The following is a 16831-nucleotide window of genomic DNA, read 5'->3' as shown; positions in this document are numbered from 1 at the left end:
CCAAATGGCTAGTTATAAATGACCTGCACTTGTAAAGGGTTTTCAAGTCGGTGTGTGGAGGGAATTTGGGGTCAAATGTCATGCTGCACCTGAGAAGTGATATTAGTGGATTTATTTATGGATTTATTAGTCATGTTTCTTAATGACTGTGGCTGCAGCAGGACAATGTTTCATTTAAAAGTTGTTGGGAGGGACCGGCGTCGCCTGCGTATGGCAGACTCGCCTCTGTCAGGACGCCCCAGGGCAGCTGTGGCTACAGTGTAGCTCATCACCACCAGGGTGTGAATGGGTGAATGTGTTGTAAAGTGCCTTGGGGGGTTCCAGGACTCTAGAAGGCGCTATACCAAATACAGACTATTTACCATAAATGAACAATAAAGTTTTATCTCAGCTTATTGATTATTATGTAACGGACATCTCACAACCACAAATTACTGTTTCACCAAAATAAATACCAACAAATCTAATATTTTATTTCTATATTTAAAAAAAAAGAAAACTGCAGAAAGTCCTAAAAAGAGAGTTAAAGTTAAACGTGATGTTTGGGAATCATTGCAGAATTCAAACAGTAAGAAACACTGCTATCCAGAAATAAGCCTGAAAAAGTTCAACACATTTAGTTCATTTGATTTTATTTCCCATAAACCTGCAGGGATAAAAACACAAATAAGTGAAAGAAAATCAAAAGGATATGCACTCTGAGTTCAAACATTTCAGTGATTACATTTGAGCTTTTAAACAGCTTTAATGTTTTGTACTTTAGTACAGAGAGAAACGAGTCAGAGTTCACAGAGTTAATAAGTATCCGTACGGCACATCCAGTATAAAGTTCACAGCTGGAGTTCCCACAGACAGACGTCCACCATGGAGCTGCGCGTCTGCCTGCATCCTGCTGCTATTTTCTGTAACATCTGGAGTAGATGGAGGGAAGATTTTGGTTTGGTACACCGAGGTCAGCCACTGGATTAACATGAAGCTGCTGCTGGAGACGCTGGTGGACAGAGGACACCAGGTGACTGTGCTGGTCCCCAGCTCATCCATGTTCATGAACAGCAGCGAACCCTCCCGCTTTAATTACCAACCTTTTGATGTCTCCGTCTCTAAAGAAGATTTTGAGAATTTATTGGCAGAATTCATTCAATTCAACATGTATGACATGGACCACATGAACTACTTTCAGCTTTACATCAAATACATGGAATTGTTCAAGATCAACACTGAGATTTCCCTCCAGTTTTTGGACGTGTGGTGAAATCAGAGCCCATCATGAAGAAGCTGAGGAAGGGAAACTATGACGTTCTCCTGGCTGATCCCATCTATTCTGGAAGCGATGTAACTGCTGAAATCTTGGGCATCCCTCTAGTCTTTTCTTTGAGATTTTCGATAGCAAACAACTGGGAGAGACTGTGTGGTCAGCTACCTGCTCCACCTTCCTACGTTCCAGGTGCGGTCAGCAGACTCACAGACAAGATTAACTTCTCAGAGAGAACGTGGAACCTCCTCTTCTACGTCCTGCAGGACTTAGTTCTGGATCAGTGTATGTGGAAGAAGGTGAGTATTACTGACTAGAAAATTACTTAATGGATTTCATCCAGTCATCATGAACATGTTTGTTTTCTTAGGAACACCCACCAGTGCCTGTAAGATGATGGGTAATGCTGACATCTGGTTGTTGAGAACCTACTGGGATTTTGACTTTCCCCGTCCATTACTTCCCAACTTCAAATTTGTTGGAGGGATTCACTGCAAACCTGCTAAACCATTACCAAAGGTGCTTTTTCCATAATTGTACACCAAATAAATCATAGTTAACCCTCTCAGGCTCAAAGCAAGTTTTGATAAAAGGGCAAACAACTAAATCCTTCTTCTGAGTGTTAAAATGCTCATGAAATACATACATGGAGTAACCAGGTAGGTAGGTTTTAGCGTTGCACATCTGCAACGCCTGCTTCCAGAGGGTTAAATCCTAATGTAAAGAATAAGATCTGAAATAAAAAAGATCTACAAAATAGGCATCTTATTAGCTGTTTTATTGAATAAAAAAGCAGATTTTGATTAAAAAAATACAATTTTTCTGCTTTAAAGAATTAAAAATCTGTTCCTGCAGTATTTCAAAAAGTTTGTCCAAAGCTCTGGAGATGACGGCATCGTGGTCTTTTCTTTGGGATCTATTGTCAAGAATCTGACCACAGACAAGGCAAACATGATCGCCTCTGCCCTCGCTCAAGTCCCACAAAAGGTCAGAAACGGGGGAATCTACAGGGGGGCTCTGCTGTAGAGCCTTGCCCCCATAGCTGCCCCCCATATCTACGTCCTTTAAATACTCTTGCGCCTAATGTTTATTTTGAATTCATTTATTTCTGTCTTTATTTTGTATAACATCTATGCCTTAAAATCGTTTTCCTATAAGAAATGCTGAAACAAACACGTTTTAAGGTCTTGTTCATGGAAAAAACGTGTTATCCTTGTTTAAAAAATACAATTGGCAGTTCTCAGTTGCATACACTTGCTGAATTTCCATTTCCATTTCAATGTTTTCCATCGCATGCATCAGCCGCAGAAAGGAAGCGAAAGGGAAAACGATTGAGTCAGAAAAAGCTTGTCTCTTTTACGTCACAGAGAAAATTTGCATTCATTGGACCGCTCACCTTGGCTTGCAACCGCAGAAGGTTGTATCGAGTTTACAGCCTGGAGAGAGCAGAGCACATCATGACAAGTAGAAACTAACCATTAGCAATAGCAAATCAACAACATGGCACAACACATTCAGGCTTTTATTTGCAGAGATGACACATCAAAGTTGGATTTTTTACCAAAGGAGGAAGAGCAAACAAGGCAGCGTAAAGCCTAATTTATACTTCTCCATCAGCACCGTGATGGAGACACGCACGCATGGAGGGAGACATTTTGCCCTCATACTTCGTCTCCTGGGGAGTGTCGCAAAGCAATTCCCCTCCAGGACAACAGAGGGTGCAGTGCTGCTCTGTGGTAGCCTGGCCTGCCAGACTCGTCCTCTGTTTAATTCTGCACAGAGAAAGAGTCTGGTAACTCACAGGCAGAGAGGCACTTGAGGGGCGGGACTAGGCAGCTCAAAAATGACCAATCAGAAAAAAGACGGAAATCCTGACTGTGCCGCACAATGAGGTAGATTTCTAGTTGTAGTAAAAAAATTGCATCTGGCAACGGCGCAAACATCTTTTATTTTTTTAGAAGAAAGTCTTTTAGCGCTTCTACTTGTGGTTTTAAAGACACCTGAGTCATTTAGAGCAGAGGAACGAGTCGCAACGAACTCCGCCGCTGTCTTAGTTGTTTATGAGAAACTGAGCGTTGCTGTGTGTGACGTCCACGACGCTGTAGTTCTTTAGCTGTAGTAAAAATGGCGTCTGACGACGGTGCAAACATCTTTGTTTAGAAAAAAGGCTTTTAGTGCTTCTACTTGTGGTTTTAAAGACGTGTTCAAGTCATTTAGAGCAGAGGAAAGAGCCGCAGCGAACTCCACTTCAGTCGCCATGTTTATGACAAACTCAGCGTTGTGGTGTGTGACGTATGATACTCAGCGCTGATTGGCTCGGTTAGAATTCTCAGGGGGCGTGGTTATCTGAATAGGAGAGTTCCCAGACACTTTCTCTGTGCAGAATTAAACAGAGGAGAGTTTGGCAGGCCAGGCTAGCTCTGTGGCATCCTGTCATGTGTCCGGTCCAAGGTTGTGTGTGTGTGTTTTTTGTTTTATTTTTAAGAGACTTTTTAACACGGACAAATTTGTCCCTCATCCTCGTCCACCTCTTCGTGCGCTCGCCACCTCTAAACCTACATTTCCCGTAATTTACGTCCACAAATAAAATGCTTGCTGCGTATCTTTTCACTCCTCCAGTCACAGGCGAATAAATCGTTAACACTTTCGAGTTTTTTCGGGAGGTATTCTTCAAGCTGCTCAGTGTCTGCCGCTAGATATCCTCGGCTGTTTTTATGTTTATGAGGCCGCAATGGTGGCTTTGTAGGCGACAGCAGCGTCCTGACCAATCACAAGACAAGATTGTCAAACTTATCTCATTTCATCTTCATTGAATTTGGCACAAATTATTCCAACATTTCATATAACATCTGGTTCATTCAACCATATGATTATAAATGGTTATTTAACTTATGAGTTGTTAAAGTTCACTTTTCATTCTGAGTGGAATCCAGCAGTCTGAGATAAGTTTGACAGTCTTATCTTCGTGGACCGTCAACAAGCCCTGCAGAATATTCTGGGTGTTAGAAGATAGAGTAACAACTCCACCTAGATAGTGGAGTTATGTCTGTAGGTGACCGGTCACCATGTAAGTCAATATATAGGTCAACATTGCCCTTTCCTGGATGTTACACAGTTTCTAGGTTTGTTCTAGAAACCACAGCAAAAAAATAATAATAAAAAAATAAATGATATAACATCAAATATGAATGAATGATCAATTTATTCAGTCAGTCATCTTAAGATAATGTACAATAACATGTCATACAAATAGATACAAATACCATTTCTCACTAACATATGCTTTCATTTGTAAATGGTGTGGCATTGGTATCTCATGACTGAACAGGTTTAGGCAGAAGCAATAGCTTATATAATTGCCTAACCCAGGGCCAGCTCTAGGTAATTTGGTGCCCAAGGCGAGACTGCCCATTTGCCCCCCCCCCCGTGCCCGCACGCCTCTCACCCAAACCCAAGTCCACCCGCCCACCACACATTGGAAAAAGCAACTCCACAGTTATTCCTTAGTTACAAATTTTTTATTTTAAATATTCACACAGCAACTCTTTAAAGTCAGCAGCCTGAAGAATAAATGTAAGCTTGAAAGATAAGTAACCTGAGAATATTACAATAACCGACAACTCAAAATGTTGTGCAAATGTCATTTGGGGGATGCAAAATCAACAGCAGCATTAAACTGTGCAATCAAAAGCAAAACTCAAACATCAGTGTCATCATAAAGAAAGTTCTACTTTCCATTTTGTTAACTGCTGTGGCCAGTCAGCAGGATCCACGGGGCCAGCAGCTCCTACATGTTCACAGACATCTGTTGAAGCTGATGATGGTGTCTCTTCAGGCTGTTGGACTGGAGCACTGAGTCTGCTGGTGTTGGGTTCTTCCTCTGTGAGAAAATAAACACACACACACACACACACACACAGAGCAACTTAACCCTCTGATGGATGAATTAAGAACAGCGCTACTTTCACATTCAGTATTCCTCAGTCATGTGCATTGATGCTTTTCACTATTTTTCATGTTACTGGACTTTTTATTTTATTGATCTTTGATAGGTAATTTTAGATTTATCCCATATTACCTTAAAGGATGACACACACAGAGAGAGAGAGAGAGATTATTTGTAATGTCCGTGAATCGTCATGCGAGAGCTGGGCGCAGAAACCCCTCCATGGAGCTAACCAGCCCCCCTCTGTTCCAGCCTCAAAGCCTTCACCTCACCAGCTCTGCATACCCGCATTCTCCATCAGGAGACCAGAATGTTAGGTAATATTTAATCTCCATAACCCTGGAACCTGAAATAACACACATGACAACAAGGAAGACATTTTACCCTGAGTCCCCAAAATATGGAGAGTTAACGCAGAGGAACCTCCTCCAAGGCTTCCCCACGTCACTCCCAAGTCTCCTCAGTTTCCCAGGGGCTTTATTCACAGCAAAGGATGGGGGAGAAGGCGGGGCCTTCTCAGGTTACAGAGTTACAAAGGTTTCAGTTGCAATCAACATCCTTGCTCAACCTTTCATGAACAACAACAGTTGGCAAAAACAGAGATTCATGCAGTGTCAATAACACAAAATGGGCATCTTTTAGGCCTCAAAAAGGTACAATTATAAAAATACCCAACAATCTTTTTTAATCTGTTCTATGAAAACATGAATAAAATTATCAAAAACAGGTGGAAGTGAGAGCATCCATGGGGAATATTTGAAAAAACGTATGTCTCACTCTCAGGTGCTCTTCAGCATCAAATAAATTGTAGAATATGAGGAAGAAGAACCGGTGATCTGAGGCACTCTGAGGATTTCATTTATTAAACAAGGAAACACCGACGCGTTGCCGGCGGCAGCGGGGGAGTCCCTGCCACGGTGGTGCCGCCTGCCCAATGTGTCGGACAAAGTTGAAATTTTGCTACACACACACCTAACGCTCTTCTGATATGAAAATATTAAATTCATATTGTATGCATACTTAAAACTTGAATCGAAGTTCATAAAAAGGCTGCAATCATACTCGAAAAAACGGTAAAAAATAAATCTTACATTCTTCATCTTCACAGTGAGACTCAACAGGTGTAGAAGACAGTCCCGCCCCCGTGGTGTCAACAGGTGCCTGTCGTGGCTGCAGATATTGTCTCACTGCATCTGGACACGACGATTCAAAAGTAAAATTAATTGGTTAAAGTTATGAGATACTGTATTGTGTATGTAAACAGCTAGCGAGGGTCCGTTCATGGGCCGTGCGTGGCAGGAGAGGCAGTTAGCAAAAATTGTAACGCAAAAAGTTCCTTTGCCAAATTTATAAAGTCTACATACCTCTGCTTTGGGCCTGTTTTTATTCTTCCTCCTTCCTTCGCTTTGGGAATGCTGATCCCGATGGCTTAGGTGTTCTTTTCATCATAAAATATCAAACGTTTAAACGTGACGACAACAGGATGTCCTCCTACAGCGCTAACCACGCACGTGATCTACGGCACCCTTAACGGTCAAATGCATCGGAGCGGTGGCCCAAGCGGGAGCTCGTCATGCAGCCAGATCATTAGAATTTAAATATTGATGTCATAATTTCATGTCATTTCAGAGGGGAATTTTGAGCATGTAGAGAGTGCATTTTAGAGCCCTGCACTGAAGCCCTAGGCCCTCGGGTCGGCCCGGCCCAACGGCCCTCGGGCCGGGCTTCGGGCCAACGACTGTGTAATTACCACGGACACGGGCCGGGCCGGGCGCCTTTATTTTTATTCGAAATCATTAAAAAAATTAAAACACTTAAACGCAGCAGTAGAGCCCTGTGCGGGACTGTTTTCTTCATCCTGCTCCGCTCCCGCTGAATTTCTGACCATTACAGCCTGCAACCGCAACGTGTGTGTTACACTCCCGCCCGCACCTGCAGCGTGCATGTCTACTCCCGCCCGCACCTGCAGCGTGCATGTCTACTCCCGCCCGCACCTGCAGCGTGCATGTCTATTCCCGCCCGCAACCGCAAAACTCGGAGAAATTATTACCTCACAATAAAAGAGATGTATTGAGTTTGCGTCCTCAACATGTCATTTTATAGGTTATCCGCTTTCACCGCAGCGCTGCGCTCCATTTCAATCAGGCTGTACAGCAGGATTTCCCCTCGTAGCGATATTTTCTCTAACTCTGATTGCTTCATGCTATAGATCGTTGGAAAGCCGCTTTTATGTACTTTTAGGAACCGTTGGATTTATTTGAATCTGATCAACCATTCAAAAGTTATAAAACGGAGCATTTTGGATGACAAACTCGCACGTCTCTGAATCTGTGTTGTGATTCGTTGCGCTCAAGACAGGGAATCCCGGTGGCTACCATAATGTATTGTATATGCACGGAAAGCCCAATTTTTAATCTTTTCAGCACTTTTGGAATTTTAATGATATCTTGAACTAGAGCAGGGATCGGCAACCCGCGGCTCTTCCATCCATCTGCCGATGTGCTTGTAAAATAATGAATGGATATTTAAATAAAATGCTTTATATTTTACTGAATTAATTTTATATCTGTAAGTCAATTCTATGTGAAGATTGTCTGCGTAAACCTGAACAGTTCCAGCCCGGTCTTACTGTGAGACCGTGTTGGGTCACGCTTGTGCGTAATCATATGCGCTCATGAGCTGAAGAGGATGTGAGATTCTGGGCTTCTCCTCAGACGGCTCCTGGATGTGTCGCACATTGGAGACAGGAACAAGCGCTATTCAGCCAAAGTTTCATAATCAGGGAACATTTTCTTAGTGACAAGTCTCTCTGAGAGACAGGGTTTGGAAAACACTCGCTTCAGTGGGAGGAAGCTTCCCGCATGCGCTTCTGCGACGCTCGGATCCTGCACATCTTTTAACACATTGGTCAGGATTGACGCACTTTGTTTTCATTTAGTTGGTTAAAAAAAGTCGGGCTTGGGCTCGGGCCGGGCCAAAGAATCCTGAAAACCTTTTCGGGCCGGGTCGGGCTGGGGCTCCACCCCCTCGGGCCGGGCCGGACACGGGCTCAGATTTTAGGCCCGTGCAGGGCTCTAGTGCATTTCATGTTACAAACATGATGTAATAAACTTTTTTTTTTTTTGCGCCCTATCCATCAGATGGCGCCCCAGGCGGCCGCCTGTGTCGCCTGTCGCCAAAGCCGGCCCTGAATGAAATAATAATGTGAACACATTCTGAGGTGGTTTAATGAGATTGAAGGGGTTCTTTGTTCTGCTGACCACCAGATCGGCTCTGTGGAATGTGCAGGAGTGTAAGCTGTGTGTGTGTGTGTGTGTGAGTGCGTGCGTGCGTGCGTGCGTGACTTCTGCCCCCACACTGAGAACCTGGGTGTGCAATCTTTCTTCTCAGATACAGACAAAAAGGTTTAGCTTTCCTTAACTCAAATCACAGTAAAACTTAACACTTCAACCGCTTCACAAGGCTCAAGGAAAACAACTCAGTCAAAGGCAAATGAAAAATATCTAACGGAGTCGGTCAGCCTGGCCACAGCTGACAGACAACAAACCCAGATATTAACAATAAAGAAATGGAGCTTACTTCAATTGTCTGATGGCGTATTTTGGTACGAAAGAGAAAAACACGATGTTACTTTGAAGCAGTCTATTGCTTGTTCGGACTAAGAGAAGTCGGAAGATAAAGAAAAAAAATAAAACTTGCAGGAGCAAAACTTCTCTGAGCGAAGCCAAGACGTCCCTCGTCGTTCAAACGGATTAGATGGCGTTCTCCGTTGATTTCAAACAGCTCGGCCGGCACCCACGCGTCCGAAGGCAAAAGGCGAGCATATCTCTTCACACCAGCTAAAGCTGGACACAAAAAAGCCAGTTTTCCGCTTTGTGCCGAGTTTTATAACTCTCAGCGTCTCCGTGTGGTTCGGCGCATGCGCAGAACCCGTGCTCCGCTTCGCTTTGGTGACGTCATCACACTGCTTCCGGGCGTAAAGTCTTATGGGAAATGAAGTCTCTCTTGGCGCTGGGACTTATTATCTGCTTTTTCAAAGCGCAGATTACACAGTTTTTGGATAAAATGCTGCGTAGCAATTTCCTCATGAGGGTAGACCCTCAACAACCCTGTCTAGGAGTGTTGGTCCCCTCCGCCCCTCTCCCATCCCACCCCGACCCCCACCCTGAGGGACCCAGTAGGTGCCTGTTTAAATATGTGATGAGCTCCAACCCAATTGGTCGATTGGACAGGTCTTACCACTCCAGAAAATGTGTGTGTTATTGGTACTTACCTGTGAAACCCGAGGCGTAGTTCTCAGGGGAGGCTGACCATCAGTATCCGGGGGACCCAGAATGGACAGAGCATCAAAGGGACCACCACCTTCTGAGCCATGACTGTGCCCGCTGCATTCTCCGCAGGTGTACTGCTGGGGGGGGTTGGGCATTGCGACACTGTCCATCTCCTTTCCTTTTTGTATTGTTTTCTCTCTGTACGCATGCTGTTAACTTGCTTTGCACATCTTCTAATTGAAATCTGTCTTTATCATATATATTATTTTTTCATAAGCTTGCGTTTGGTGCCCCTCCCCTGGCGTGAGCCCTACGCACTGTGCGTGGTGTGCCTGTGCGGAGCACCGGCACTGTAGCTACCCCTGGATTAGTTGTTGCACCCCCAAGTAAATATTAGATTTTTTTTTTTACAATTTAATTTTAATTTGGATGTGATAATATTTAACATACAAAGCAAAAATAATCAGTAAAAACTTAAACCAAAACAGGTAATTGATGTTAACCTTTGACCTCATTTTCCACCTGTGAACGAGTGAAAGGTAGAGCTAGTGGTAAAATGGATCGGTTTTTGTTGCCCACATTTCCACGGGTTCAGTCAGAAACGAATGAATCTTTGGAAGTTATCTCAGACCCACAAACACCTACGGATCTGGATGAAGAGAGCCAACCCTCAACCGCCGCAGCAGTCCAGGGTTCTGCCGCTGGAAACGCTAATGTTAGCTAACCTTGCAACACTATAGATGGTTTTCTGTGTGGCTGTATGCGTTTATGATTTCATGGAAAAGTCAGCGATTGTTCATATGTTTATGATGTATATTAATGATTGTTTCAGGTGTTGTAGAGGTTTTGTGCACGCATGTGTATCTGCTAGTGTTGAAGGTGTTTTAGAGAACAATAGGTATGCATGACCACTTCCTTCATAGCACCCTCAATAAAAACACTAGCTCCTTCATAGCACCTGCAGAAAAACATTTCTGGAGCCGCCACTGGACCCGCGGCAGCGGCAAAGCCGTTGACACATTCTGTTCCATGGCAAAATCGAATCTTCCGTTGTTTTGATTGGCTGTGTCAGGTTGGAGGGAATTAAGGTTATTTAAGCTGTTCATAGCTAAAAATAGGTGGTAGATATGATGTTTCACAAGGTGCTGCTAGAGTTATGTGAAATCTTACTTCTGATTTTATTATATATAAAAAAAACAGAGAATGGGTTCATTCCATATTACAAACCAGGAGAGGGCTACTCTCTGTCTACCAGGACATGCTTCAATTTATCACACGGTTTGGACCTCACATTAAGATGAACACAGTCACAGAAGGAGAAACGGAGTCCATGTTTGCTCGGAGATGTACGGAGCATCCTGTCCGCTCATTGGTTAGTGAATGAAACCTCCGTTGATTGGTCCTCGTCCGAGCGACAGCGATGAAAAGTTGAAAATATTTCAACTTTCTGGGATCGCGTCGCTGGGTCACCTGTGCATGACACGTGCGCGAGTGCAAAATTTCACAAGCATGTTTTTCGCGTTTCGCTTAGTAGGAGGGAGACCTGCGATAATCGCTTTGTCACGCATGTCTCATTGAAAATGAATGGAGGAGAGGCGATGTCGCCTCCCGTGTGTCGAGTCCATGAGTTGGCACAAGTAAAGCAGCTAAAGAGAGCAACGTATTTACTCGCCAAGATAAATGACAGCTTTTAATACCCAAATATTCTGTCCAAACGAGAGATGAATAATAATAACTGCAACATCTAATGCTTTCATTTTAAAAAGAAAAAGTACTGATTAACAACATCTACAAATAATTACATACAAATTTCTTGCAAAAAATACTAAAAACAAATATGTTAAAATTCTGGTTTTCAACTTTGAAAATATGATTTGCTTTTTCCTCTTAAAATCAAGAAAAAGTTCATATTTTAGTTTAGATGTGCAAAAGCTCTGAGTCATACTGTTTTCACTATTTGTTTAAATACCGTATTTTCCGGAGTATAAGTCGCACCAGCCATAAAATGTATAATGAAGAAGAAAAAAACATATGTAAGTCGTGCTGGACTATAAGTCGCATTTTGGGGGGAAATTTTATTATTTTCCTTACAAAATCTGAGACCAAGCGTTTCACATTGCAAGACAAGTACCAGTAACAATAACAGAATAAACAATCACGGCGCAGCAGCACGTCACGGTCTCCAGCAGAGTATGGCGGGGCAGGGGAGCTCATTCCTGGTCCAGAGCCGGCCCGCTGCAGCGCAGTATAGCCTACATAATTTGGTATATAAGTCGCAGGACCAGCCAGACTATGAAAAAAGGGTGACTTATTGTCCGGAAAATACGGTATTTATTTAATAATAAAAAAGTAAAAATATGGTAATTGTCTTACATTTTCAGAAAAACCCTTTAAAAATATATAAAAGGTACAAAACACCTTTAATGATATAAAGAGGAGAAATGAAGAGCTCGTTTAAATGACAGAATCTGTTGATCTTAAACGCACCACCTGGTTTTGTGATGGTAAGTGTTGGGGTTTTCTGGGGGATGTGTTCTGCGTGAAGAACGATGTGATGGCGCCCCTCCCGCCCCTCTCGTCTGCAGGTTGCTGAAGCAGACGTCTAGGAGTGTGAGGTGAAAATCAGCGCTGCTGTCCACCATATTCTGAAAAAGTTTCATTGCCATCAAAACCAGCTGGACCACAGCTTCTTCTGTTTTCTGTGGAGAGAAAATAGAACTTTTATTTTTAGGTGGTTTCAGAAAGCAGGACAAAATAAAACTCATCTAAAGTTCAGGAGAAGATGCTCTCACTGCCTCGAAATAAACACTGAGATTAATCTGGAAATGTGTTTCAAACAAACTTGTTTCACTAAATAAAAGATTCAAACTGACTCCAGTACTCTGATACTTTTAGATCAAAGTGGCCACACCAGAGCTGAGCTTTTGTCCGATGCTGTTGGGGATCGGGCACTGGCGGCTCTCCCCACTGAACCACTTGTTGGTTGTCGTGAATCTTCGGATTGTAAGCCTAAAGGTTTGAGGCTGACGGACATCTTTCTGCATCCTGGTTTTTATAAAATAAGACAAAGTAGAAGCGGCAAGTCTTCATTCAAAGATCAGAACCATGGATCCATTGATGAGGTGCTGAAACTGGTCCTGACCTTTCTACCAGACTACTCAAGAGCTGCTGAATCTTTTCCACAACTTCTTTAGTTGAAGACATTTTTTGAAGGAATCTTCATCACTGAGAGACTGAACAATGAGGACATTAATGCAACTGATAAACACCATTTACTGATCAAACAGCACCTAAAGACAGATCCAGATCAATATATTGATAGTTTCTGGTATGTAATCTTTATTATTGGAGATATTTTCCTTAGTTAAACCTACTTTTATTGCATAAAATTAATGTCAGTGTAATAATCCTACAAAATTCTACTTAAAGAGCAAGTCACCCCCTACTAGAGTATTACTCCGCTCCCACTTCCCGTTTGAAAAATGCAACAAATGCTGTTGCCTAGCAGACAGAGAAGGCAGAGCCGCTAACAAATACACACAAACAAGCTAGAACAATATAGAATACAGTTTAAAGTTTTAGTCCTGACCTATAGAACAAGCAGGCTCCAAGCTACCTATCTGAGCTTTTATCCCCACACACCACCTCTCGGAACCTTAGATCCACATCTGAAAACCTCCTGGCTGTTCCTCGAACCAGACTGAAAACCAAAGGGGACAGAGCCTCTCAGACTATTGCACCCAGACTTTGGAACAGTCTACCTTCAAATCTCCATCTCTCCAACACTGTAGAGGTCTTTAAAAATCATCTAAAAACTCACCTTTTCATCCAGGTGTTCCCTCCCTAAATGTTCTAAATGATGGCTTTGTTCGGGTTCACACCTTCACTTTGTTTATACTTGTAATGTGAGGAAATATGGGTTTTCTGTGCAAAAGGTCATTTGACTCGGCTGGGTCAAGTGCTGGGTCGCTGAGAACTTTCACCCACAGATTGAGACCTTTGCAGACATGAAGTCTGCAAGAGTCTGCTGGAAACCATAACATCTGCCACCTGCAGCGCCAGAAGATGTGTTCTCATGGAAAAGTAGTCATAACATAACTTCCTTTCCTTTATTTTAAGTTGTTAAATGATCAGTATTATCACTTTGCTCATTATAAATGTGTTTTAATCAAATGAATGATTATTATGCTTTGGGTAATCATAATAACTAAGGAATCAATGCTTAATTAAATAATGTTCTGAGGATGTTTTAGTGGTGACCTTCACACAATCAAACACTCACACACACACACACACATCTGCCCTCACAGTAAACTCCAAAACACATTTGCTGACGCACATGTTTTGCTTTGAGAAGAGAAAGGCTTTTGGTAAGTTTTCAGTTCATGATTCAGTTCGTGCTTGACAACGAAAGAGAGAAGACCTGAATAAACGCTAAAGGGGGGATGGAGCCTATCGGCCAGTTTTGATGGCAAAAGGCACTCTTTTAATTTTTATTTATTTATTCATTTTTTGGCTGTATATGATAGTTTAAGGTTTAAACAGCACCTTTTTCCCCACAAAAATCAATCTGATGTGTTGGAGGATATAAAATTCTCAAAATATGTAAGAACTGCTACCTTTCACTTTATAGGACATTTCTCTGTAGTGTGTCAGGTCTTCTCCGTTAACCAGCACCAGCTCGCGACACTTCAGACATCAGCTTGGTAACACCCCAACCCCTGGCCACGTAGTTACAGGTGACTATGATGCATTTCTGCTGAACACCTGAAGATGGATGTGTTTAATCTTCACAGAAACTCAGCAACTTTAATATTCCATAATAATATTTTAAGTTTACCTAAAGGCATGCATTTCAGAGCTGGATTTCTTATCATTTCCACCTGAGGGTAGCAGCCATCCAGGTCAAAATGCAAAATGACTGTGAAGGAGCTGATGATGCTTTAACAGCTGATCCCAAGTTATCTTCAAATCAAGCTGAAGCAGCAAAAACTGACAATTTTACCAGAAGAAGCGACTGAGGAGTTGGAAAAGAGCTGCTGAATCCACGAAGGAGTGGTTCCACTCGCTAAGTTCTTCATCCATCTCATCATCGCTATTATTGATTTTTAAGACTAACATGATGGCGTTAACATCATGGTTAACATCATGGTTAACATGAATACATGCTTTTATTTTGTTTACAGACAGTTCCGCTGTACGTGTGCGCAACAGCGCCACCCGCTGGTCCGGAGAAGGTATTGCAGCAGCCAAAGACATCAAGAGAGAAAAAACATAAAAATGTATGAACGTTGATAAACTTTACAAATGTTGTTTATATAATGTAAATGCTGCATTTATATCAGGGCTTCCAGCATTTGCAAAACTCGGGAACTGTTATTTTACTTTATTTGTCTTTTTATATTTTATTTAATTATATGTGTGACCTGGAGGGTTGGATGCTTAGATCCTAAAACCGTAGGAAATAATAACCCTTGATGAAAACAGCAGAGGCTTATTCACAAGTTTAACAATTTTATTCAGAAGATACAGCACAGGAGATTTATTAAAGACAACCCAGATCGGGATAAAAATAGGCTTAAAACTCTAAAGCACGGGAGGGAGGAGCGACGACTATGCTGGCCCTGGGACTACACACAACGCCATCCAACTATTATTTAAAAGCACAAAGCCGCTGTAGGGACCCGAGACAAGAGACAATAATATAAAGAAAAACACGCAGTGCTCCCTTTAACTAAAGCTCATACACACGTCACCCAGAAGTGAGTCAAACCCCCGACAAACCCCTACAGCGGATACTCTAAAAGAAACTAGCCTCCCAGAGACAGCGCTGTGCTTAACGCTAACCACCCGACTCACAAACAAGTTTGCTTCCTTCCCCCTCTGGAGAAAACTATTAGTAACAAGATAAAACCGGTAAACGGTTTAATAAAAGAACTAGAAAAGATTTAATAAAAGAACTGGAAAAACAGTAGCAGGCTAAGGTCTGTGAACAAAACACGCATTGTTAGTCCTATTCTAACGAAACATAAAAATGCTGTGAATGTTATAAACCAGTACCTCATCGGCCGACCGCTTGCCAATGAAAATTCCGGCTGTTCACCCCTCAGTCCTGCTCACACTTCGTAAAGAGGAACCGATTAAAAATATAACCGTTAACTAAACTGAAGCAAAGCCAGGTCACTCACCACTTAGCCGCACCCACGTCCGCGCCCAAAGCAAAGCATTCAGCTTTTGCTGCTAGACCCCAGCTGCCCTAGTTATAGCAGCCCTCTGATTACACACCTGGCCTCCCCTGTGTCAGCGGCATGACAGGTATAACCAGAATAACTTCCGGGAACTAAGGTGACCCGGTTACATATGCAAAATGTATGAAAATAAATTTATAAAAACTGCAAAAAAAAAAAAAAAAAAAAAAAAAAAGGAAACTGGAGCACTACAGCTAGCTGGGCTTAGCACTTTCATGTCACAAAAACATAGTGTTTGACACTGTTACATAAATACAGTTAATATTTATGTTTATAGCTAAATAAATATAATAAAAGAAAAAGTATGTTAGCGTTAAGAAGATCTTTTATATAGCGCCTCTCAAGATAAAAATCATGAGGCACTTCACAAAAACGAAACAATTAAAGTATAAAAATATTTTTAAATGACTACAAATATGTTTAAAAATTGAAAATAACAAATAAATAAATTAATTAGAAGGAAGGAAAGGGAGAGAGAAAATGAATAGCAAGACACCTTCATGCTGCTGTCAAAACGTTTTAGTGTTTTATTTTGAAAGATTTTACAGGAAGAGTTTCTTCTTCTCCTTCTTCTCCTTCTTCTTCTTCTTCTTCTTCTTCTTCTTCGTATTTTTATTTTTAATGCTTTATTTTTCATTTACATTTTTACATACATTTTGGTTTGTAAATACAATATATATTCAAAGAACTGAAAATTACAATGTATAACTGAACTCACTGTTGCATGTTCTAAACTATCATTTAGAACATGCAACAATTACAGCATGACAATACATGAAATAAACTGTGATAGACTCATTCTCTTCTTCGTATTAATATTTCCAAGAGGACAAAGATGACATTTTTTACAGGTTCACTGAAAAACGTAAGCTAAATTCTTCTCTTCTAAAATTGTTTTACAGAACCAGAATGTTGTTCTGGTTTGTCGCCACTAGATGACGCCAATTATTCTGCTTTCCTGTTCATAAGGCAATAAAACAGTGTTTGTAGCAATGTAGCTAGCTGGGCTTAACACTTTGACTCCACAAAACCAGTGTGTTTGACACTGTAACTGCTAAATAATAAGAGAAAAAACTACTAGAGCAAGTTCTCTTGTTGCTAATATTCAGTGTTT

The 16831-nt window shown here is 41.8% G+C and overlaps 2 protein-coding genes across 6 annotated transcripts; one reads left to right on the top strand and one right to left on the bottom strand.

Annotated features, from left to right (window-relative positions):
• Positions 1 to 40: 40 nt before the first annotated feature.
• LOC139072179 (UDP-glucuronosyltransferase 2A1-like) lies at positions 41 to 1815 on the top strand. The gene is made up of 2 exons (XM_070555542.1): positions 41 to 1551; positions 1623 to 1815. The coding sequence occupies exons 1-2, from the start codon at positions 1267 to 1269 to the stop codon at positions 1647 to 1649; spliced, it is 312 nt and encodes a 103-aa protein (XP_070411643.1). The 5' UTR covers positions 41 to 1266; the 3' UTR covers positions 1650 to 1815.
• A 2944-nt stretch (positions 1816 to 4759) lies between these two features.
• Positions 4760 to 15882, bottom strand: LOC107386295 (uncharacterized). Of its 5 annotated transcripts, none has more exons than XM_054730224.2 (3): positions 12381 to 15882; positions 11957 to 12168; positions 4760 to 5132 (listed from the first exon to the last, which is right to left on the bottom strand). In XM_054730224.2, coding segments are annotated over exons 1-3 (336 nt in total). In that variant the 5' UTR covers positions 12504 to 15882; the 3' UTR covers positions 4760 to 5131. The 5 variants fall into 5 exon arrangements, with proteins under 5 accessions (XP_054586199.2, XP_070411641.1, XP_070411639.1 ...); XM_070555540.1 differs by lacking the exon at positions 4760 to 5132 and having other exon boundaries at positions 5573 to 12168; positions 12381 to 12514; positions 12612 to 15882; XM_070555538.1 differs by lacking the exon at positions 4760 to 5132 and having other exon boundaries at positions 5573 to 12168; positions 12381 to 14236; positions 14310 to 15882.
• Between the last annotated feature and the right edge of the window lie 949 nt (positions 15883 to 16831).

Source organism: Nothobranchius furzeri, chromosome 10, assembly GCF_043380555.1.
Source record: "Nothobranchius furzeri strain GRZ-AD chromosome 10, NfurGRZ-RIMD1, whole genome shotgun sequence".
Lineage (NCBI taxonomy): Eukaryota > Metazoa > Chordata > Actinopteri > Cyprinodontiformes > Nothobranchiidae > Nothobranchius > Nothobranchius furzeri.
The sequence above is the reverse complement of the archived record's forward strand: the minus strand, read 5'-3'. Positions and strand labels throughout refer to the sequence as shown.

Bases quoted from the DNA above. Each gene is read 5' to 3' on its own strand.
- LOC139072179 (XM_070555542.1), top strand. From the start codon at position 1,267: ATGAAGAAGCTGAGGAAGGGAAACTATGACGTTCTCCTGGCTGATCCC. The intron at 1,552-1,622 runs GTGAGTATTACT...TTGTTTTCTTAG, and splicing joins ATCAGTGTATGTGGAAGAAG to GAACACCCACCAGTGCCTGT.
- LOC107386295 (XM_070555537.1), bottom strand. From the start codon at position 12,503: ATGTCCGTCAGCCTCAAACCTTTAGGCTTACAATCCGAAGATTCACGA. The intron at 12,169-12,380 runs GTGTGGCCACTT...TTCTCTCCACAG, and splicing joins CGGACAAAAGCTCAGCTCTG to AAAACAGAAGAAGCTGTGGT.